The sequence below is a fragment of the Pristiophorus japonicus genome, chromosome 18 (assembly GCF_044704955.1).
Source record: "Pristiophorus japonicus isolate sPriJap1 chromosome 18, sPriJap1.hap1, whole genome shotgun sequence".
Lineage (NCBI taxonomy): Eukaryota > Metazoa > Chordata > Chondrichthyes > Pristiophoridae > Pristiophorus > Pristiophorus japonicus.
This window is the reverse complement of record NC_091994.1, coordinates 88,376,461-88,394,295: the sequence shown is the minus strand read 5'-3', so window position 1 is coordinate 88,394,295 and position 17,835 is coordinate 88,376,461. Positions and strand designations below refer to the sequence as shown.

The following is a 17,835-nucleotide window of genomic DNA, read 5'->3' as shown; positions in this document are numbered from 1 at the left end:
ACACACTCGGGTAATTTGTGGTGTTGTGTACTCCTGCCTCACTCGTAATTTGCAGTGTTTCACTCATTCACGCTCTTCTTCACTGTCAAAGGTGGGCCTCGGCCAGCAGACCATTCAGCTTGTCTGCACCAACCGGCGGAGGCAGTTTCTGCTTGACACGGCGGACGAGTCTCTTACAGAGTAAGTACAAATCGTGGTGATTTTCATAAATAGGTAGTGCAGTCCACCGTCTCCTCTATATTCCTCCCTTTACCCAACCTGCCTCTTCCCCCCCCCCCCCCCCCCCCCCCAACCAGACATTGTGATCACAAAGCGTCTGCATTCATGCAGTAACCCAGTTACTTTTGGTGTTGAATCTCCCTTTTGATTCTTGTGTTTATGCATTGTGTCTCGGGATGTGTTTGGTTTTAAATAAACATTGAAGATGCCTGCCGCTTTCAGTCCCGCTCGGTCTTTAATTATATTGTGTCTTGTGTCTCAAAAACAAGCTGTAATGATGCTACCGTGAGCCAGCTGACCTTTCATTCCTCCATAGCTTTTTCTGCTTTTCTCCAGAGTTTGGAGGTTATAGGTTCGAATTAAAGACTTTTTTTGTATCTGGGTGGTGAATCAAGAAACATTTTTTTTTAATCCTTCAATCTCTAAAAGGGTGAAGAAATCTTTTACTTATATACACAGCAAAAGAGATACTTGTACATCTAATTAGGTACTCGCTGCAATGCCAGTCTGTGCTGAGTTAGCTGATCTCCGCCAGGGCCGCAATAAGCATGCTTCAGTTGGCGTCTGTGCCCTTGGACTAGTTCTAGCTCCTAACTGCAATCCAGCGAACCCTGCTGGAAATTTGTGTATATGTGGATATAGGACAGGGAAAGATCAGGCTCAACTATGATGCTGCCCACAGTCACACACAACCTGTCGACTCTCGATCTAGGTTTGAACATGCCACTTGGGTGAGGTATCTGAGGGCACCTGTGGAACTGTACATCAATGCAAGCCAAGGTCTCAGGCCTGGAGAGAAGAAAATTGGGGTGGGGAAAAGGAAACTGCTGATTATACCAATATGTATTAACAGTGGCAACTGGCATGTGGCTATAGTGATGTGATTAATATGTACCTGTAGTGTTATAGGTATGTGCCTAGAACTGTAGTCTCTTGGCTTATGTAGTCACCAGTTTATTTCAGCACCAGTTATAGTGTTTTTTTTCCTGGTGTTTAGGTTTTTCCTCACTGCTTTGAGATCTGCCATGATTAAGGGCTGCAGAGAGCCCCCATATCCCAGCATCCTTACAGATGCCACCATGCAGAAACTGGCACTGACCAAATTTGTGGCCCAAGAATCAAGATGTGAGGTAATGTGGTGTCGGTTTATTCTGCGTGATGGTGTCAGGTTGGGTTTTCTGGTGGTAAGCTAGCGAATACAAGTGTTTGCTGTTCAATCACAAAACAAACACAACTGGGCTACGTAGTTGTGTTGGGTGGGGTACGGACAGGATTTCATTTAGTGGAGGGTGAAATACCAATCACTTGATCTCTTCACTTCGCAATGGGAAAGTGAGTGGAGGTCGGAAAGTGAAATGGGGAGGACAGTGTCATTGAAAAACCAAGATAAGGGGCCAATGCCCATAGTGCAGGACACCACCAAGATTGTGGTAAATTGGAGACGTATTAGCGTAATGAATAAAGCTCGGTATTTAAAACCCTGTGCATTTTAGGAGGGAAATGAGACCTAAGAAGGTAAGGAATGTTGCACTTCTAAGATCTTGTATAAGATTAGGAGACAGTGAAGAATGCAGAAAGAAAGACTTGGATTTATATAGTGCCTTTCATGACCAATGGTTTTTCAAAGCGCTTTACATAAGAAATAGGAGCAGGAGTAGGCCGTGGCCCTTTGAGCCTGCTGCGCCATTTAATAAGATCATGGCTGATCTGATCTTGGGCTCAGCTCCACTTCCCTGCCCACTCCCCATAACTCTTCACTCCCTTATCGTTCAAAATTCTGTCTATCTCCACCTTAAATATATTCAGTGACCCAGCTTCCACAGCTCTCTGGAGCAGAGAATTCCACAGATTTACTCCGTTCTAAATGGGCGACCCCTTATTCTAAAACTATGTCCCCTAGTTCTAGATTCCCCCAATCGTGGAAACATTCTCTCTGCATCTAGCTTGTCGAGCCCCCTCAGTATCTTATGTTTCAATAAGATCACCTGTCATTCTTCCAAACGCCAATGAGTATAAGCCCAACCTGTTCAATCTTTCTTCATAAGTCAACTCCTTCACCTCCCGAATCAACTTAGTGAACCTTCTCTGAACTGCCTCCAAAGCAAACATATCTCTCCTTAATAAGGAGACCAAAACTGTACGCAGTACTGTAGGTGTGGCCTCACCAATACCCTGTATAGTTGTAGCAGGACTTCCCTGCTTTTATACTCCATCTCCCTTGCAATAAAGGCCAACATTCCATTTGCTTTCCTGATTACTTGCTGTACCTGCATACTAACTTTTTGTGTTTCATGCACAAGGACCCCCAGGTCCCTCTATACTGCAGCATTTTATAATCTCCATTTAAATAAAATTTTGCTTTTTTATTTTTCCTGCTAAAGTGGATAACCTCAAACTTTCCCACATTATACTCCATCTGCCAAATGTTTGCCCACTCACTTAGCCTGTCTATATCTCTTTGTAGATTCTTTGTGCCCTTCTCACAACTTGCTTTTCCACCCATCTTCGTATCATCAGCAAACTTGGCTACATTACACTTGGTCCCTTCATCCAAGTCATTAATATAGATTGTGAATAGTTGGGGCCCCAGCACCAATCCCTATGGCATCCCACTAGTTAACATTTGCCAACCGGAAAATGACCCATTTATCTCCACTCTCTGTTTTCTGTTAGCTAGCCAATCCTCTATCCGTGCTAATAAATTATCCCAACCCAACAATGAAGTACTTCTGGAATGTAGTCATTGTTGTAATGTAGGAAACATGGCAGCCAATTCAGAGAAAGATCAGTTCGTGCAATGTATTTGGAAGTGAAAGGAAACAACCGGAAGATGGCAATGGAGAGAGGTGGGAAGCTAGAGCTGAGAAGAAGGAACCCCTACTTGACGAGAGTTTTTGAAAAGTTAAATGAAAATTGTTTTCTGTGCATGCGTCTTTTCCACCAATGTTCCAGCTGCTGCTGTGCCTAACTATGGTGGATGTGTTTACAGGTGTCTGAAGTCACCATCCACCTCTACAGTTTGATTCACTGGGAGGATCCCATGGATGTGACAGCAGGACCCCAGAGGAACCTCTACATGGCGCCTGTAAATACAGTTATAAAAGAAGGCATTCTGCATTACAAGGCTGGTACCAGCTACCTGGGCTCCCCGATCTGGAAGGCCTCCTATGTAGTGCTCAGGTGAGGCTCTATCTGTCATGTCATCTCTCTGCATTTAAGTTTGAAGCCCACGTTCAATTTATCTCCTGGTTGGGATCTGTTGGCTATATTTAACGAGATGCTTTTTAAATACCTTTTATGGTAAATATTTATAGACTAACATTTCTACTTTTATTTCAATGTGTTTCCCCCTTTCTACCTCTGCTGCCTTGAAGGCACTGACTCGCTGGGTGTTAGAAGCTGTCCGGTACTTCTCCCAAGTGGCTATGCTTAGTGCTTCAATTTTTTTTTTCCCTTTCTAACCCTGCTGCCCTGAAGGCACTGACTCACTGGGTATTGGCAACTGTCCGGTACCTCTCCCAAGTGGCTACGCTTATTGCATGAGCCTAGACAAGTAGTCTAAAATGCGCTGTTAGATCATGGGTGGCACCATAGGCAACCCAATCAAAGTCCTCACCCAACCTCCACGTTTTCATTTCTAGCATTGGTTGAGAGTTTTTCTCTCCGTGGCACTGAGTGCCTTGGTTAAGATTAGCTAACTCCACACAGGCCTGGGATTGAATTGGAGGTCCAGCTTTTTAAAAATATTTGTTCTCTGGATGTGTGTGGCGCTGGCAAAGCCACATTTATAGTTCATCCTAAGTAAGTAGTGGTGGGCTTTCTTGAGCTTCTGCAATCCTCGTGTGATGATGCTCCCACAATAGTGTCAAGGGAATTCCAGGACTATGAAGAACAGCGATTATATGTCCAAATCAGAATGGTGTGTGACTTAGAGAGGAACTTGGAGGGGATGGTGTTCCTATAACATTGCTGTGCTTGTCCTTCTCCTTGGTAGGGGTCACTGGTCTGTTGTCTTCACCAACTGAGCCACTGAGTAGAGACTATTTTAAATGATGTCCGATTACTTGCACAAGATACTTGAGCACCATACCTCCATCCTAGTAATTCTACCTGCCAGTGCCGTGCCTGCCAAAGCCATGCCTCACTTTCCCTCACACTCACTTTCATTTTACGCTGTTGCTATCCAGCTGAGCTGTTAACTCTCTACCAAAACTACCACTCTGTTTAATTTCAGTAACATTACATCAACATTTAGGTATTGTAACACAATGATGCAGTTTGTAGTAATAACTCAGACTCGGCTGTGAAATGGAATATTAATGGAGAGTTTGTTTAGGTTTTCAGTAGAAAGTGATCTGTTTGGAGAAGAAAGTTGTAAGTGACCCATCTCCAGTTAGCATTTCTATTGTTGAGAGCAGTAGCCAGCTTGTGCCTTTCTATTAATGAGGATGTTTTATTTCTGCAGCAACGGGATCCTCAATCAGTACCCGGACAGGATAGATGTGATGCCGCTCATGTCAGTAAACTTGGCGTAAGTACTTCTGTGGAAAGATGTGCACTTGATTCTCCGCTCTCATTTCTCTCCCCTCCCTCCCTGCTCCATCCAACCCCTTCCCCGCCCCCCAATTAAAGATGTTGACCTTGCTAGGGTACAATTCCACAGGCACAAGAAATCCTCTAGTACGTCACCTACAGTACCATTCTTCATGCATGTGCCTAGACACTGATTATTGACAGGCTACTCAACATGGAGGGCATTGCAGCTGAGCCTAATCCTGCCCTAACTTGTCTTCCATATATGTACTTTGCAGCAGTAGTCACACAATAGTGATCAGCAGCACACACCCTGACTGACTTTCCTGCTCTGTATCACAAGGACAGAGACCAATTAGTGTCCCTATTGTTAACTGCATCTGTACCAGATATCAAACCTGGGACCCCCCTTCATCGCTCAGTTCCACTTGGTGCACCTAGCACCTGGGCTACCCTGAAAGGTGGATGTGTTTTTGTAAACCATCGGAGTGTCTGTCTAGGTCGAGCTAAACTATCTTCGCCGTGCATGTGAGGTGGGACCATTGGCTTTAGAAGTTAAAGGCAAACAGTAATTTGAGACTCCAGAATTCATAATATACTTACCAGAAAGGCATACTGTTCACTTTAACTACTTCTATCCCAAAAATATTTGATTTCATCAAGAAAGAATTCTGGCCTAATTGATGGAAAAGTAATGTTCTTATTTTGTGGTAGATAAGAATGTATCTATGGATGTTATTTATATGGACTTTCAGAAGGCATTCGATAAGGTTCCACATAAGAGACTGTTAACCAAAATGAGTACATGGAATTGGAGGCAACCTATTGGCTTAGATAGTGAATTGGTTGAGGTAGGAGACAGAGCAGGGATACTGGGTATCTACTAAAATTGGCAGAATGTGACAAGTGGTGTTTCCTCTGGAATCTGTTCTGGAGCCACAGCTTTTCACAGTATTTGTAAATGACATGGATGAAAGCATATATTCAAGTTTGCTGACAGGTGGCACAGTAGATAGAGTAGATGGGAGCAGCAAGTTGCAAAGGGATAGATTAAGTGAGTGGACAAAACTCTGGCAGATGGAGTTCAATGTGGGAAAGTGTAAGGTCTAGCACTTTGGACCCAAGAAAGATAGATCAGAGTATTTTCTATATAGTGAGAAGCTAGGAAATGTGGATGAGCAGCAAGATTTAGGGGAGCAAGTACAGAAATCACTAAACCTAATGGACAGATACATAGAAACATAGAAAATAGGTGCAAGAGTAGGCCATTCGGCCCTTCTAGCCTGCACCGCCATTCAATGAGTTCATGGCTGAACATGCAACTTCAGTACCCCATCTAACTCCTTTTTGAATATATTTAGTGAATTAGCCTCAACAACTTTCTGTGGTAGAGAATTCCACAGGTTCACCACTCTCTGGGTGAAGAAGTTTCTCCTCATCTCGGTCCTAAATGGCTTACCTCTTATCCTTAGACTGTGACCCCTGGTTCTGGACTTCCCCAACATTGGGAACATTCTTCCTGCATCTAACCTGTCTAAACCCATCAGAATTTTAAACGTTTCTATAAGGTCCCCTCTCATTCTTCTGAACTCCAGTGAATATAAGCCCAGTTGATTTAGTCTTTCTTGATAGGTCAGTCCTGCCATCCCAGGAATCAGTCTGGTGAACCTTCGCTGCACTCCCTCAATAAAAAGAATGTCCTTCCTCAGGTTAGAAGACCAAAACTGTACACAATACTCCAGGTGTGGCCTCACCAAGGCCCTGTACAACTGTAGCAACACCTCCCTGCCCATGTACTCAAATCCCCTCGCTATGAAGGCCAACATGCCATTTGCTTTCTTAACCACCTGCATGCCAACCTTCAATGACTGATGTACCATGATACCCAGGTCTCGTTGCACCTCCCCTTTTCCTAATCTGTCACCATTCAGATAATAGTCTGTCTCTCTGTTTTTACCACCAAAGTGGACAACCTCACATTTATCCACATTATACTTCATCTGCCATGCATTTGCCCACTCACCTAACCTATCCAAGTCGCTCTGCAGCCTCATAGCTTCCTCCTCGCAGCTCACACTGCCACCCAACTTAGTGTCATCCGCAAATTTGGAGATACTACATTTAATCCCCTCGTCTAAATCATTAATGTACAGTGTAAACAGCTGGGGCCCCAGCACAGAACCTTGCGGTCCCCCACTACTCACCGCCTGCCATTCTGAAAAGTACCCATTTACTCCTACTCTTTTCTTCCTGTCTGACAACCATTTCTCAATCCATGTCAGCACACTACCCCCAATCCCATGTGCTTTAACTTTGTACATTAATCTCTTGTGTGGAACCTTGTCGAAAGCCTTCTGAAAGTCCAAATATACCACATCAACTGGTTCTCCCTTGTCCACTCTACTGGAAACATCCTCAAAAAATTCCAGAAGATTTGTCAAGCATGATTTCCCTTTCATAAATCCATGCTGACTTGGACCTATCATGTCACCTCTTTCCAAATGCACTGCTATGACATCCTTAATAATTGATTCCATCATCTTGCACACTACCGGGCTGGCCGGTCTATAATTCCCTGTTTTCTCTCTCCCTCCTTTTTTACAATATTTTAAAAGGCTTCAATGTTGACTTTTATCTCGAAGGCTGGAATACAATGGGATAGATTACAGCTGTAGAGAGCTCTGGGGAGACCCCATCTGGAATACTACATTCGGTCCTGGGCACCACACCTCAGGAAGGATATATTGGTCTTGAAGGGGGAGCCGCACCAATTCACCAGAATTGTACCTGGACTAAAAGGGTTAAGTTATGAAGATAGGCTGCATAGACTAGGCTTGTATTCCATTGAATATAGAAGATTATGGGGTGATTAAATTGAAGTGTTTAAGATGATTAAAGGAGTTGATAGGGTAGATAGAGAGAAACTATTTTCTCATAGCCCAGAACAAGGGGGCATAAACTTAAAATTAGAACTAGGCTGTTCAGGGGTGATGGTTGAAAGCACTTATTCACACAAAGGGTAGTGGAAATCTGGAACAATCTCCCTCAAAAAGCTGTTGAGGCTGGGGGTTAATTGAACATTTCAAAGCTGAGATTGTAGATTTTTGTGAGGCAAGGGTATTCAGGATTACGGAACCAAGGCGGATAGATGGAGTTCAGATACAATGGCAGAACAGGCTTGAGGGGCTGAATAGATTATTTGTGTTCCTAAAGGAAATCCAATTCCCAGCTTTACTAAGATGCTGCAGCAAAGATCAATATTGCTCAAGATCTAAGCTCTTCGAGCGACATTTTTTGTGTTGGGTGCCGACTTTGGGTTAATGAGAGAGCTACCCCAATGGGTCAGCTGATTTTAAGATAATGAATTGCTGAACTTGCAGACCAGGAAGGTCCCCACTTCAGTTCCCAGTCTGGGCTCCGTTAGCTGGCCGTGGCAGGTTTATTAAACTCTGAGGGAGCAGCTGAATCTGAGGAAGCAGTTTGGGAACTACTAAATTAGTTAGATCATAAATGTAAGTGGATGGAACAATGGCAGATAACATTTAATATGGGCACGTGTAAAGTGCTGCGCATAGGAAAAACAGACAGGTGACATAAGCACTTCATGAATGGTGTTGAGATCTAGAATTTCTAGTTAACGTGGTACTCCAATCATTGCAGAATAGCAACCAATAAAGCCATTGGATACTGAATTATATAGCCAAAGCAGTTGGATGCCCTACTCCAGCTGTAGTGCTCTGTTCAGACTGCACTTTTGTCACTGAGACACGAGAGACATTCCAGCCCTGGAGGCAATGCAGAGAACAGCTGCAAGGCTGACCCCTGGTGTCAATAGGACTAACTTATGAGAAAAGATTAGAGAAACATGGGCTTGTCAGCTTTGAAAGGAGGTGACCGAGACGTGACATTATTGAAGTATATAAGATAGGAAAGGAGAATCAGGAAAACTAATGTGTGCTAATTCCTGACTTGGGTTAAAACTAGCAAAAGGCAGATTTGAGAGTGATCCATATATGATATGGACTTCCAGGTAAAGCAGTGGAGGCAAAAACTCTGAAATCATTGAAGAAATAGTTGGATACCATGATGGATCTTTCTGGATGGATGAACCATCTAGATTTTATCTTGTGATCATGTGAACTGAGAGCAACTATTTCTGCACAGACCCCGGATTGAATGTGAACCTTCTGGTCTGTGGCTCAGGTACCACATCAGGTCATACCATAATCCACAGAGCCAACAAGAAACAAAGATTTATTGGACTTGCAGAAACAAATTTATTTGTGTGTATTTTCTATCTTGACAATTGGTGAAAGAAGTCCAAACCCCTGTAGCATAAACCAGATCTCATAATGGTCCAAATCTTCTGTTCATCCCAGTTATTAGATCTTGTTTTAGCACAGTCAGACTGACTGATGGACCACATGCTGTTTATATTGTAGTGGAGAGCAATGTGGAGGCTGTCGTAGGTCGAGCACAACTGAGCGACCCCACACATTCCAGGTGATTCTGACAGATCGCCTGGCTTTGGAACTGAGTGCTGAGAATGAGGAGGAGATGGCAGACTGGATGCAGCACCTCTGCCAGGCAGTGTCCAAAGGGGTAAGTGAGCTCGAGCTGCAGTGAGACCCCAGTTACATAATGCACAAAATACTTTTCCTGGGATTGAATAGGGTAAGCTATTCCATCCTTCCTTTATTGTACTCCACCTACTTTGGGCTTCATTCTGTAGCACTGTCTTGATGCCTTTTGTAACTGGTTGCATTAGATACTGTATTTCTACCTGAAAATGACTATGCCTTCTGCTAATTGGGATTCTTCTTTCTCCCCAATTTTCTCCTGAAGGCTGAGCTTTGGTCCACCGACACTGGGCACCCTCCAGTATCTCGCCCATGTGGCCATTCTTCATTGTGAGCCCAGATAGTGATTGTTGGCATATTAGACTGGGTCATCACAACCACATCTCTGGTCGCTGTGCTGGCTGAGATCTGCTAACCCAGCCGGGGGTGGGGGGGGGTTAGTGTCTCCCTGAGAGATACTTTTCTCAATGAGGTTTTGGGGGAGCAGTGCAGATTGGAATGAGTGATTTTTAACGTTTCTGTGGTCTATATCAGCCTTTGCTCTGCAGTAAATGGTGGCAGAGTATAAAGTGCTTTGTTTTGACTGTCTTGCGCTGGTCAACAGCTGAGGCTGCACTAGAATTGCAGAAAGGAATTAATGCACTGATCTGGTAGGTCCATAATTAATATGAAAATTCGCTCTACTCCAAGTTAGGAGTTGGCGAATAAAATGGCAATTCCACACTACTGCTGTCTGGAAACCCCTGTGCTCACTGCTTGTGCAGTTGTGTACACAACTTAATTTTGAGCACACAGTGCAATTTCTTTAGTCCCTCCTGCTTTGTCCAGGGAGTTGATTCCCTGTAGCAGATAACTAGGCATTATCTGTCATTGGCTTTTCTAAAAGCTCGATACTTTTCAAGTACCCACAAACCCATGTATGCACCTGCTGTAGTGAGAATGGTTTCTGTATTATTAATTAACAAGTCATTTGTGGCTTCAGGAATATCACTGAGAATGTGTGCCAACAGCCATGACTGAATCCATGGCGAATTTGATCCTTGAGTAGTAGAGAGGACTGGCTGGCTGATTCTAGACTCACAACCTGATTCTGATGCTGTTTTGCTTGCCGTTGAGTTTAAAAATAGCCACAAGACTTCAGGGGTTCCTTATTTGTTATCCTAGCTGTTTGTGTATTAACTGTTGTGTTGTCAGATAATTCCCCAAGGTGTTGCACCCACTCCATGCATCCCATGCTGCCTTGTTGTGTCGGACAGAATGGTGTTTACATGCCATGAGGATTCTCAGACCAGCTTCTTCCGATTATTGGGCAGCACTGAGCTAACGAGTGTCAGATGTGTCTCCACCGGCCCCAGCAGGGAGTACTGTCTGATGGTGAGTATACTTACTAACTTCATTGTTAGAAAATGTTTTGTGTTCGCAAATTTTGTTCCTGAAGGTGCTCACTGTTGCTGGGTTACAGTTCCATGGGTGTCCTCTGGTATCCCTATTCTGCAGTATAGTGTGTGGAGTGAGCAATTTTAATCTAGAGCACAGTGGGGTGGAAGGGACCCCAACTCCAGAGTGGGAGGGACTCCTACTTCAGAGTACAGTGGAATGATTGGAGGGGGTGGGTAATCATTTCTTTAAACTCAGTGAAAACTGTATCCAGAATTCGAGGTTTTGAGATTGTTGCTCCAGCTCTGCAGTTCAGTGCTGTGTCTGCATGGTGTTGATGCTGTAAAGCCTGTGTTGGTTGAGTTGGCTGCAATGCATAGATCCTGATAATTACAGCTTTGTACATTTCCCTTCCTAGTGCTCCAGATCAAACACTAATAAATGTTGTCCTATAATTTCAACCTTTTTCAAGGTCTCTGAGCCATGAAAGCGGGCATGCAACTTGCCCCCTGGCCTGTGCCTGTCTGTAACCAGCCACTGGGAGTGCAGTCCAAGATCACTCTCCCTTCCTCCCAGATGTGAAGTGCCTGGTCACTACTCTGCTGTGGTTATGATCAGAACTTGCCATGTAAGCAATTACAGGCAACCCTGCTCCATGGTACAGTGCATTGGGGCTTGAAGGCATCATGTCTTCATGCTCGCTGTTGTTTGTTTTTAATACTGATTATATCGAGGAGCCCCTGCCAGTGTAATAGGTTCAGCTAAATGAGCCATTTGATTGCGCTGAATTAGCGATAATGACAAAGAAATTGCACTCGAGCAGTTTTACTATTTTGCCTGCGTGTGTCAGGAGAAAGAATATACAGGTGAGCAATGAATGACATTGACGGTCTTTACAGGCCAACTGAGGACTTGGCCAGTCTGCAAACAGAACTGACAGGCAATCCCAGCGGAAAGCAGCAACAATCCATCCCTCAATTAGATCATGGCTGATCTCTTCCCCTTCCCCCAGCCCCCCCCCCCCCCCCTCCCTCTCTCTCTCTCTCTCTCTCTTCCTCCCACTCCAGTCTCTCGTTTTCTCTCCTCTTTCTCTCTCCTTTCCCCCCCCCCCTCCCCCAGTCATTGTATTTAGGGGGGCGGTGGGGGGTCCTTGGTGTACATTTAGCTGTACTGGGCCTTGGTGAGACCTCACCTGGAATATTGTGTTCAGTTTTGGTCTCCTAATCTGAGGAAGGATGTTCTTGCTATTGAGGGAGTGCAGCGAAGGTTCACCAGACTGATTCCAGGGATGGCTGGACTGACATATGAGGAGAGACTGGATCAACTGGGCCTTTATACACTGGAGTTTAGAAGGATGAGAGGGGATCTCATAGAAATGTATAAGATTCTGACAGGACTGGACAGGTTAGATGTGGGAAGAATGTTCCCGATGTTGGGAAAGTCCAGAACCAGGGGACACAGTCTAAGGATAAGGGGTAGGCCATTTAGGACTGATGAGGAGAAACTTCTTCACTGAGTTGTTAACCTGTGGAATTCCCTGCTGCAGAGAGTTGTTGTTGCCAGTTCATTGGATATATTCAAAAGGGAGTTAGATAATGGCCCTTGCAGCTAAAGGGATCAAGGGGTATGGAGATAAAGTAGGAAAGGGGTACTGAGGTGAATGATCAGCCATGATCTTATTGAATGGCGGTGCAGGCTCGAAGGGCCGAATGGCCTACTGCACCTATTTTCTATGTTTCTATCTCGCTCTGCTGCCAGTACTTTGCCTCCATAGACAGGAACATGAGAAAGAACACAAGTAGGACAATCCGTCTTTCAATTAGATCATGGCTGATCTGTGTCTTAATTCTACTTACCCGCTTAATGGGAGAGTGTATACCAAAAGGGGGCTGTAATATAAACTGGGTGTAAAATCCCGTTCATCGAGAGTGTTCTGTAACTGATCTGACGCACGTGCCCTCACCCTGTTCATAGATTTGAATGGTGCCCTTGCCACTGTTGGTATTATCTCAAGATTAAATATTTTAAAAGTCTAGTTAATCACGGCTTGCTTGTATTGCTACCTACTTGCACTTTATTCTCGTTTATTCCATTGTTTCTCAAATTGTGTTCCAGGAGCTGTCTGACGATCAGAAATCCCCTCCCTGGTTCCTTTATTTCAGTTGTGCTGAGGAGCTGCAGCGTTTTCTTGCTGCGTTGAATGGTGCTTGGAGGAAGATCTACCAGGTGAGCTGGAACTGTGCAGAGTACTTAACCTAACTGCATCTTCTGTCAGCAGTGGTGCGCAGTGTAAATGGCAACATCCCATTTGGCATTGCACTTCTCTTATCAGAAAGGTGATCGCTCCTCGTCAGTCTGTGGTCATCAACTTTAAACTATCTGCTTGGAGCTCCCCTGATGACAGCAGATTAATGCACTATGTGGTGTGATACTGAGCCATTAGAAATAAGGAAAGTTTCCAATTCAGTCTTACTGTATTGAGTTGTTGTCTGATCTCTGCCAGGATAGCAGTAGGGGCACTTCAGTTAGCCTCAAACGCCCCCACCTCCTGGGTTTGGGGTGGGAAAAGTTGGCCAGGGTTCCTGCTCATGATTGCTATTCTAATATCTCCTGCTGTAAAGTGCATATGTATGGACTTTGGATGAAGGCAGGATTAGACTTGATGTGATGCTTCATGGTTGACTAGCCTGTTGAGACTCACTCGTGAATAATGACCACACCTAGAGTACTGGAGGGGAGCCCATGCCCATGGCACTGTACCGCAGTTTGAGAAAACACCAAGAGTACAAGATCAGAAATTGGGGAGGGGTCGGGGAAATCTTATCTTGAACATAACATAACATAAGAAATAGGAGCAGGAGTAGGCCATACTGCTCCTCGAGCCTGCTCTGCCATTCAATAAGATCATGGTTGATCTGATCATGGACTCAGCTCCACTTCCCTGCCCGCTCCCCATAACCCCTTATCCCCTTATCATTTAAGAAACTGTCTCTTTCTGTCTTAAATTTATTCAATGTCCCAGCTTCCACAGCTCTCTGAGGCAGCAAATTCCACAGATTTATAACACTCAAAGAAATTCCTCCTCATCTCTGTTTTAAATGGGCGGCCCCTTATTCTAAGATCATGCCCCCTAGTTCTAGTCTTCCCTATCAGTGGAAACATCCCCTCTGCATCCACCTTGTCAAGCCCCCTCATAATCTTATATGTTTCGATAAGATCACCTCTCATTCTTCTGAATTCCAATGAGTAGAGGCCCTACCTACTCAACCTTTCCTCATAAGTCAACCCCCTCATCTCCGGAATCAACCTAGTGAACCTTCTCTGAACTGCCTCCAAAGCCAAGTATATCCTTTCGTAAATATGGAAACCAAAGCTGCACGCAGTATTCCAGGTGTGGCCTCACCAATATAGCTGTAGCAAGACTTCCCTGCTTTTATACTCCATCCCCTTTGCAATAAAGGCCAAGATTCCATTGGCCTTCCTGATCACTTTCTGTACCTGCATACTATCCTTTTGTGTTTCATGCACAAGTACCCCCAGGTCCCACTGTACTGCAGCACTTTGCAATCTTTCTCCATTTAAATAATAACTTGCTCTTTTATTTTTTTCTGCCGAAGTGCATGACCTCACACTTTCCAACATTATACTCCACCTGCCAAATTTTTGCCCACCCACTTAGCCTGTCTGTCCTTTTGCAGATTTTTTTGTGTCCTCCTCACATTGCTTTTCCTCCCATCTTTGTATCGTCAGTAAACTTGGTCATTTCTTTTAAGTCGTTAATATAGATGCTGTACTCTGACTGACTTATGCTGACTCTCCTGTTCAGGTGGATCTGCCTCAGAAACCGCTTCAGGACCCCTCCGTTCAGAAGAAATGCGACGATGCAGTTTTGCTTATTCGGACCATGTGGCAGCGAAGCGACAGTCTATCCCGAGGACGCGCCGAGCGTGATCCGTGGTGTTGAACACCTTGGGAACCCTGGGCGTATGGTGCGAGAATGCTGCTGACATCGCTTGCTTGCTGCCTGTCTGGATATTGCGTGTGACTCAGAATGCACAATGTTACTGGAGGTGTAGGGAGGAACACTGGCACACAAGAGTGTAAAGGAAATGGCACCAATCCAAATGTACAAAACATCAAACTCCAGAAGACCACCCATGTCTTGGGAATGCCTCAACAATGTCAATAATTGGATGGGGAGGGTGGCGAACAGAAGAGATCTTGAATGAAAACCTGCCTATTGAGCTAGGTAACAGGTGTGACACAACCCCCCCATCCCCTTCCCCCATTCCAGATCTGCATTCTCATACAACTGTTTCTCCACTAAGACATATTCAATGAATTTCCCATCCCTCCAAGCTTGTGTTCTAACTACATGTCTCCTGTAAAAATAGTTTTTTATGAAGAGACTATTGGACAAAACCGATGTCTTTCCTCATGGGAGAGTAAAAGGAATAGTGTACGAAGACCGAGGGAGGCGGGAAACCCTTCTCTCTGAATCACTGCCTTGCGCTGCTGGAGACACACCTGTGCTTCTAATATGGAGCAATGTGACCTTGTCGATGTTGTTACATCCCAGGATCTGAACGCCAGCCTTGAGCTCCATTTGTCCAACGTCTGTCTGAAGGTTTTAGTGAGTTTGTTTGCTTGTCCCTGCAGGAGAAGCAGTTGTGACCCTGATGTCAGTAACTAAAAGTACTGGGTATTAGCATCTGACATAACCATCTACATGGAGCATGGGGCCTTTCCAGAACTTTAGAAAATAATTTTTATAGACAAAGCTTTCATTAATATTGTTATACTATTTAGATCTGACTGCACATCAGCCACTTTTCAATGGCACTTCATGTTTAATCTGTAAATACGTTTAGATTGTGTGCACCCCTGAGGTCAGTGTCTATAATAGCCCAGTTTCTGATCTCCTTCCTGGTTGATGGAGAATTTTGCACATGATAGTTTTCATGATGGGGGTTCTATGGACTGAGAGTCCTGTCTTCAGATCTGGTGAAGCAACCACTGTGCACCCTCTCCTTTTAAGAGCACAGTGTATAACTCTATCTGATGCTGTTTAATGCAAATCTACAATGAGATATTAGACATACCGTGACAGATTTGGCATTGGGTAACATCAAACTGAAAGCCGCCTTAATTCTCAGTCAATTGAAAGGAGTTGGATTTTCCCAGTAGATATCTGAAAAATTGTTTGTAAGAAACTGCAGGAAGCTAATGGGTTGTTAATCTGTAACTCAAGGTAGATGCTGCAGTTTGTTACTCCTCTCATGAATTGAGAGTTCTGTCCAGCAACATCTTGTGTATTTTCCTAAACAGTTCAGTCAACTAAAGTTGTAATTCTAACCTGGAAGTGGCTCCACTGCTGAGATTGTAGGCAGTGTAATAGTATCCAAATGACATAATAGCATGCACTACTGTTTACAAGAACCATCTTTCAGGACAGTAACCTTTACAGCAGCATGCCTGGAAGGCTCCCCAATGGCACCAACTAGTGTAGCACTAAGCCATACACACCAGAAGGTCCAGGTTCAATACCACCTCTGTGCTGACCTAGCAAATCTCAGTGCTGTTCTCAGTCAGTTATTATCTATGTAGTATAACCATATAAAGCTCTCATATTCTTTTACTGCCACTAGGTGTCTCTAGCATGTGCTTTGAATACACTACAGTATAGTATTCATTGACCCCCCCACCACCCACCTAGTGGCAGTATCCCAATGTTGCATTAACTTTGTGTAGTCTACCTCTTCTTCATCTTACCTGAAGATTCCTCGTTCCTGTGAACCCAGCAGTGAATGTGGCCATGGCCTCCATTTTTCCTCTTGTAATTTGTAGTTCCTGGATTCGAGAGAAATGAAGTAATGTGCAATCTGTAAGGGCTATTTGTGGTTTAGGCAGTTAAGAGAGTTTTGTAGTTTAGTGGAAACCCATCTCTGTGTCAACATGCTAATAATATACAGATTTCTGTTTGAGCTGTATATCTACTCTGTTGTTCAGGATTATATTTCACACCCCTGATGACAACAATTCCCAAATACTAAACTCCTATGATTGACCACGTAATGAGCTACTGGTGCCTATACAATCATACCTAGTCAGAGTTGGCTCCTATGGAACCAGTACCCCAGCAAGAACTCATGCCCTTGGAATTAATTCCCCAACAAGAGTCAGCATCCTTGTACTCTGTGCCCCAAGAGTCGGTGCCCGCGGACTCTGTGCCCCAAGAGTCGGTGCCCGCGGACTCTGTGCCCCAAGAGTCGGTGCCCGCGGACTCTGTGCCCCAAGAGTCGGTGCCCGCGGACTCTGTGCCCCAAGAGTCGGTGCCCGCGGACTCTGTGCCCCAAGAGTCGGTGCCCGCGGACTCTGTGCCCCAAGAGTCGGTGCCCGCGGACTCTGTGCCCCAAGAGTCGGTGCCCGCGGACTCTGTGCCCCAAGAGTCGGTGCCCGCGGACTCTGTGCCCCAAGAGTCGGTGCCCGCGGACTCTGTGCCCCAAGAGTCGGTGCCCGCGGACTCTGTGCCCCAAGAGTCGGTGCCCGCGGACTCTGTGCCCCAAGAGTCGGTGCCCGCGGACTCTGTGCCCCAAGAGTCGGTGCCCGCGGACTCTGTGCCCCAAGAGTCGGTGCCCGCGGACTCTGTGCCCCAAGAGTCGGTGCCCGCGGACTCTGTGCCCCAAGAGTCGGTGCCCGCGGACTCTGTGCCCCAAGAGTCGGTGCCCGCGGACTCTGTGCCCCAAGAGTCGGTGCCCGCGGACTCTGTGCCCCAAGAGTCGGTGCCCGCGGACTCTGTGCCCCAAGAGTCGGTGCCCGCGGACTCTGTGCCCCAAGAGTCGGTGCCCGCGGACTCTGTGCCCCAAGAGTCGGTGCCCGCGGACTCTGTGCCCCAAGAGTCGGTGCCCGCGGACTCTGTGCCCCAAGAGTCGGTGCCCGCGGACTCTGTGCCCCAAGAGTCGGTGCCCGCGGACTCTGTGCCCCAAGAGTCGGTGCCCGCGGACTCTGTGCCCCAAGAGTCGGTGCCCGCGGACTCTGTGCCCCAAGAGTCGGTGCCCGCGGACTCTGTGCCCCAAGAGTCGGTGCCCGCGGACTCTGTGCCCCAAGAGTCGGTGCCCGCGGACTC

At 45.6% G+C, this 17,835-nt stretch overlaps 1 protein-coding gene across 3 annotated transcripts in view; it reads left to right on the top strand.

Annotated features, from left to right (window-relative positions):
• plekhm2 (pleckstrin homology domain containing, family M (with RUN domain) member 2) overlaps nucleotides 1–17,056 on the top strand; it is a 56,468-nt gene extending 39,412 nt beyond the window's left edge. For all 3 annotated transcript variants that reach the window (XM_070860278.1, XM_070860280.1, XM_070860279.1), the window contains 8 exons: nucleotides 92–180; nucleotides 1,217–1,349; nucleotides 3,209–3,399; nucleotides 4,685–4,750; nucleotides 9,195–9,354; nucleotides 10,527–10,706; nucleotides 12,825–12,935; nucleotides 14,536–17,056. In XM_070860278.1, coding sequence (XP_070716379.1) covers nucleotides 92–180; nucleotides 1,217–1,349; nucleotides 3,209–3,399; nucleotides 4,685–4,750; nucleotides 9,195–9,354; nucleotides 10,527–10,706; nucleotides 12,825–12,935; nucleotides 14,536–14,673 — 1,068 coding nt within the window. In that variant the 3' untranslated portion in view covers nucleotides 14,674–17,056. The remainder of the gene's footprint in view (nucleotides 1–91; nucleotides 181–1,216; nucleotides 1,350–3,208; nucleotides 3,400–4,684; nucleotides 4,751–9,194; nucleotides 9,355–10,526; nucleotides 10,707–12,824; nucleotides 12,936–14,535) is intronic.
• Nucleotides 17,057–17,835: the final 779 nt, after the last annotated feature.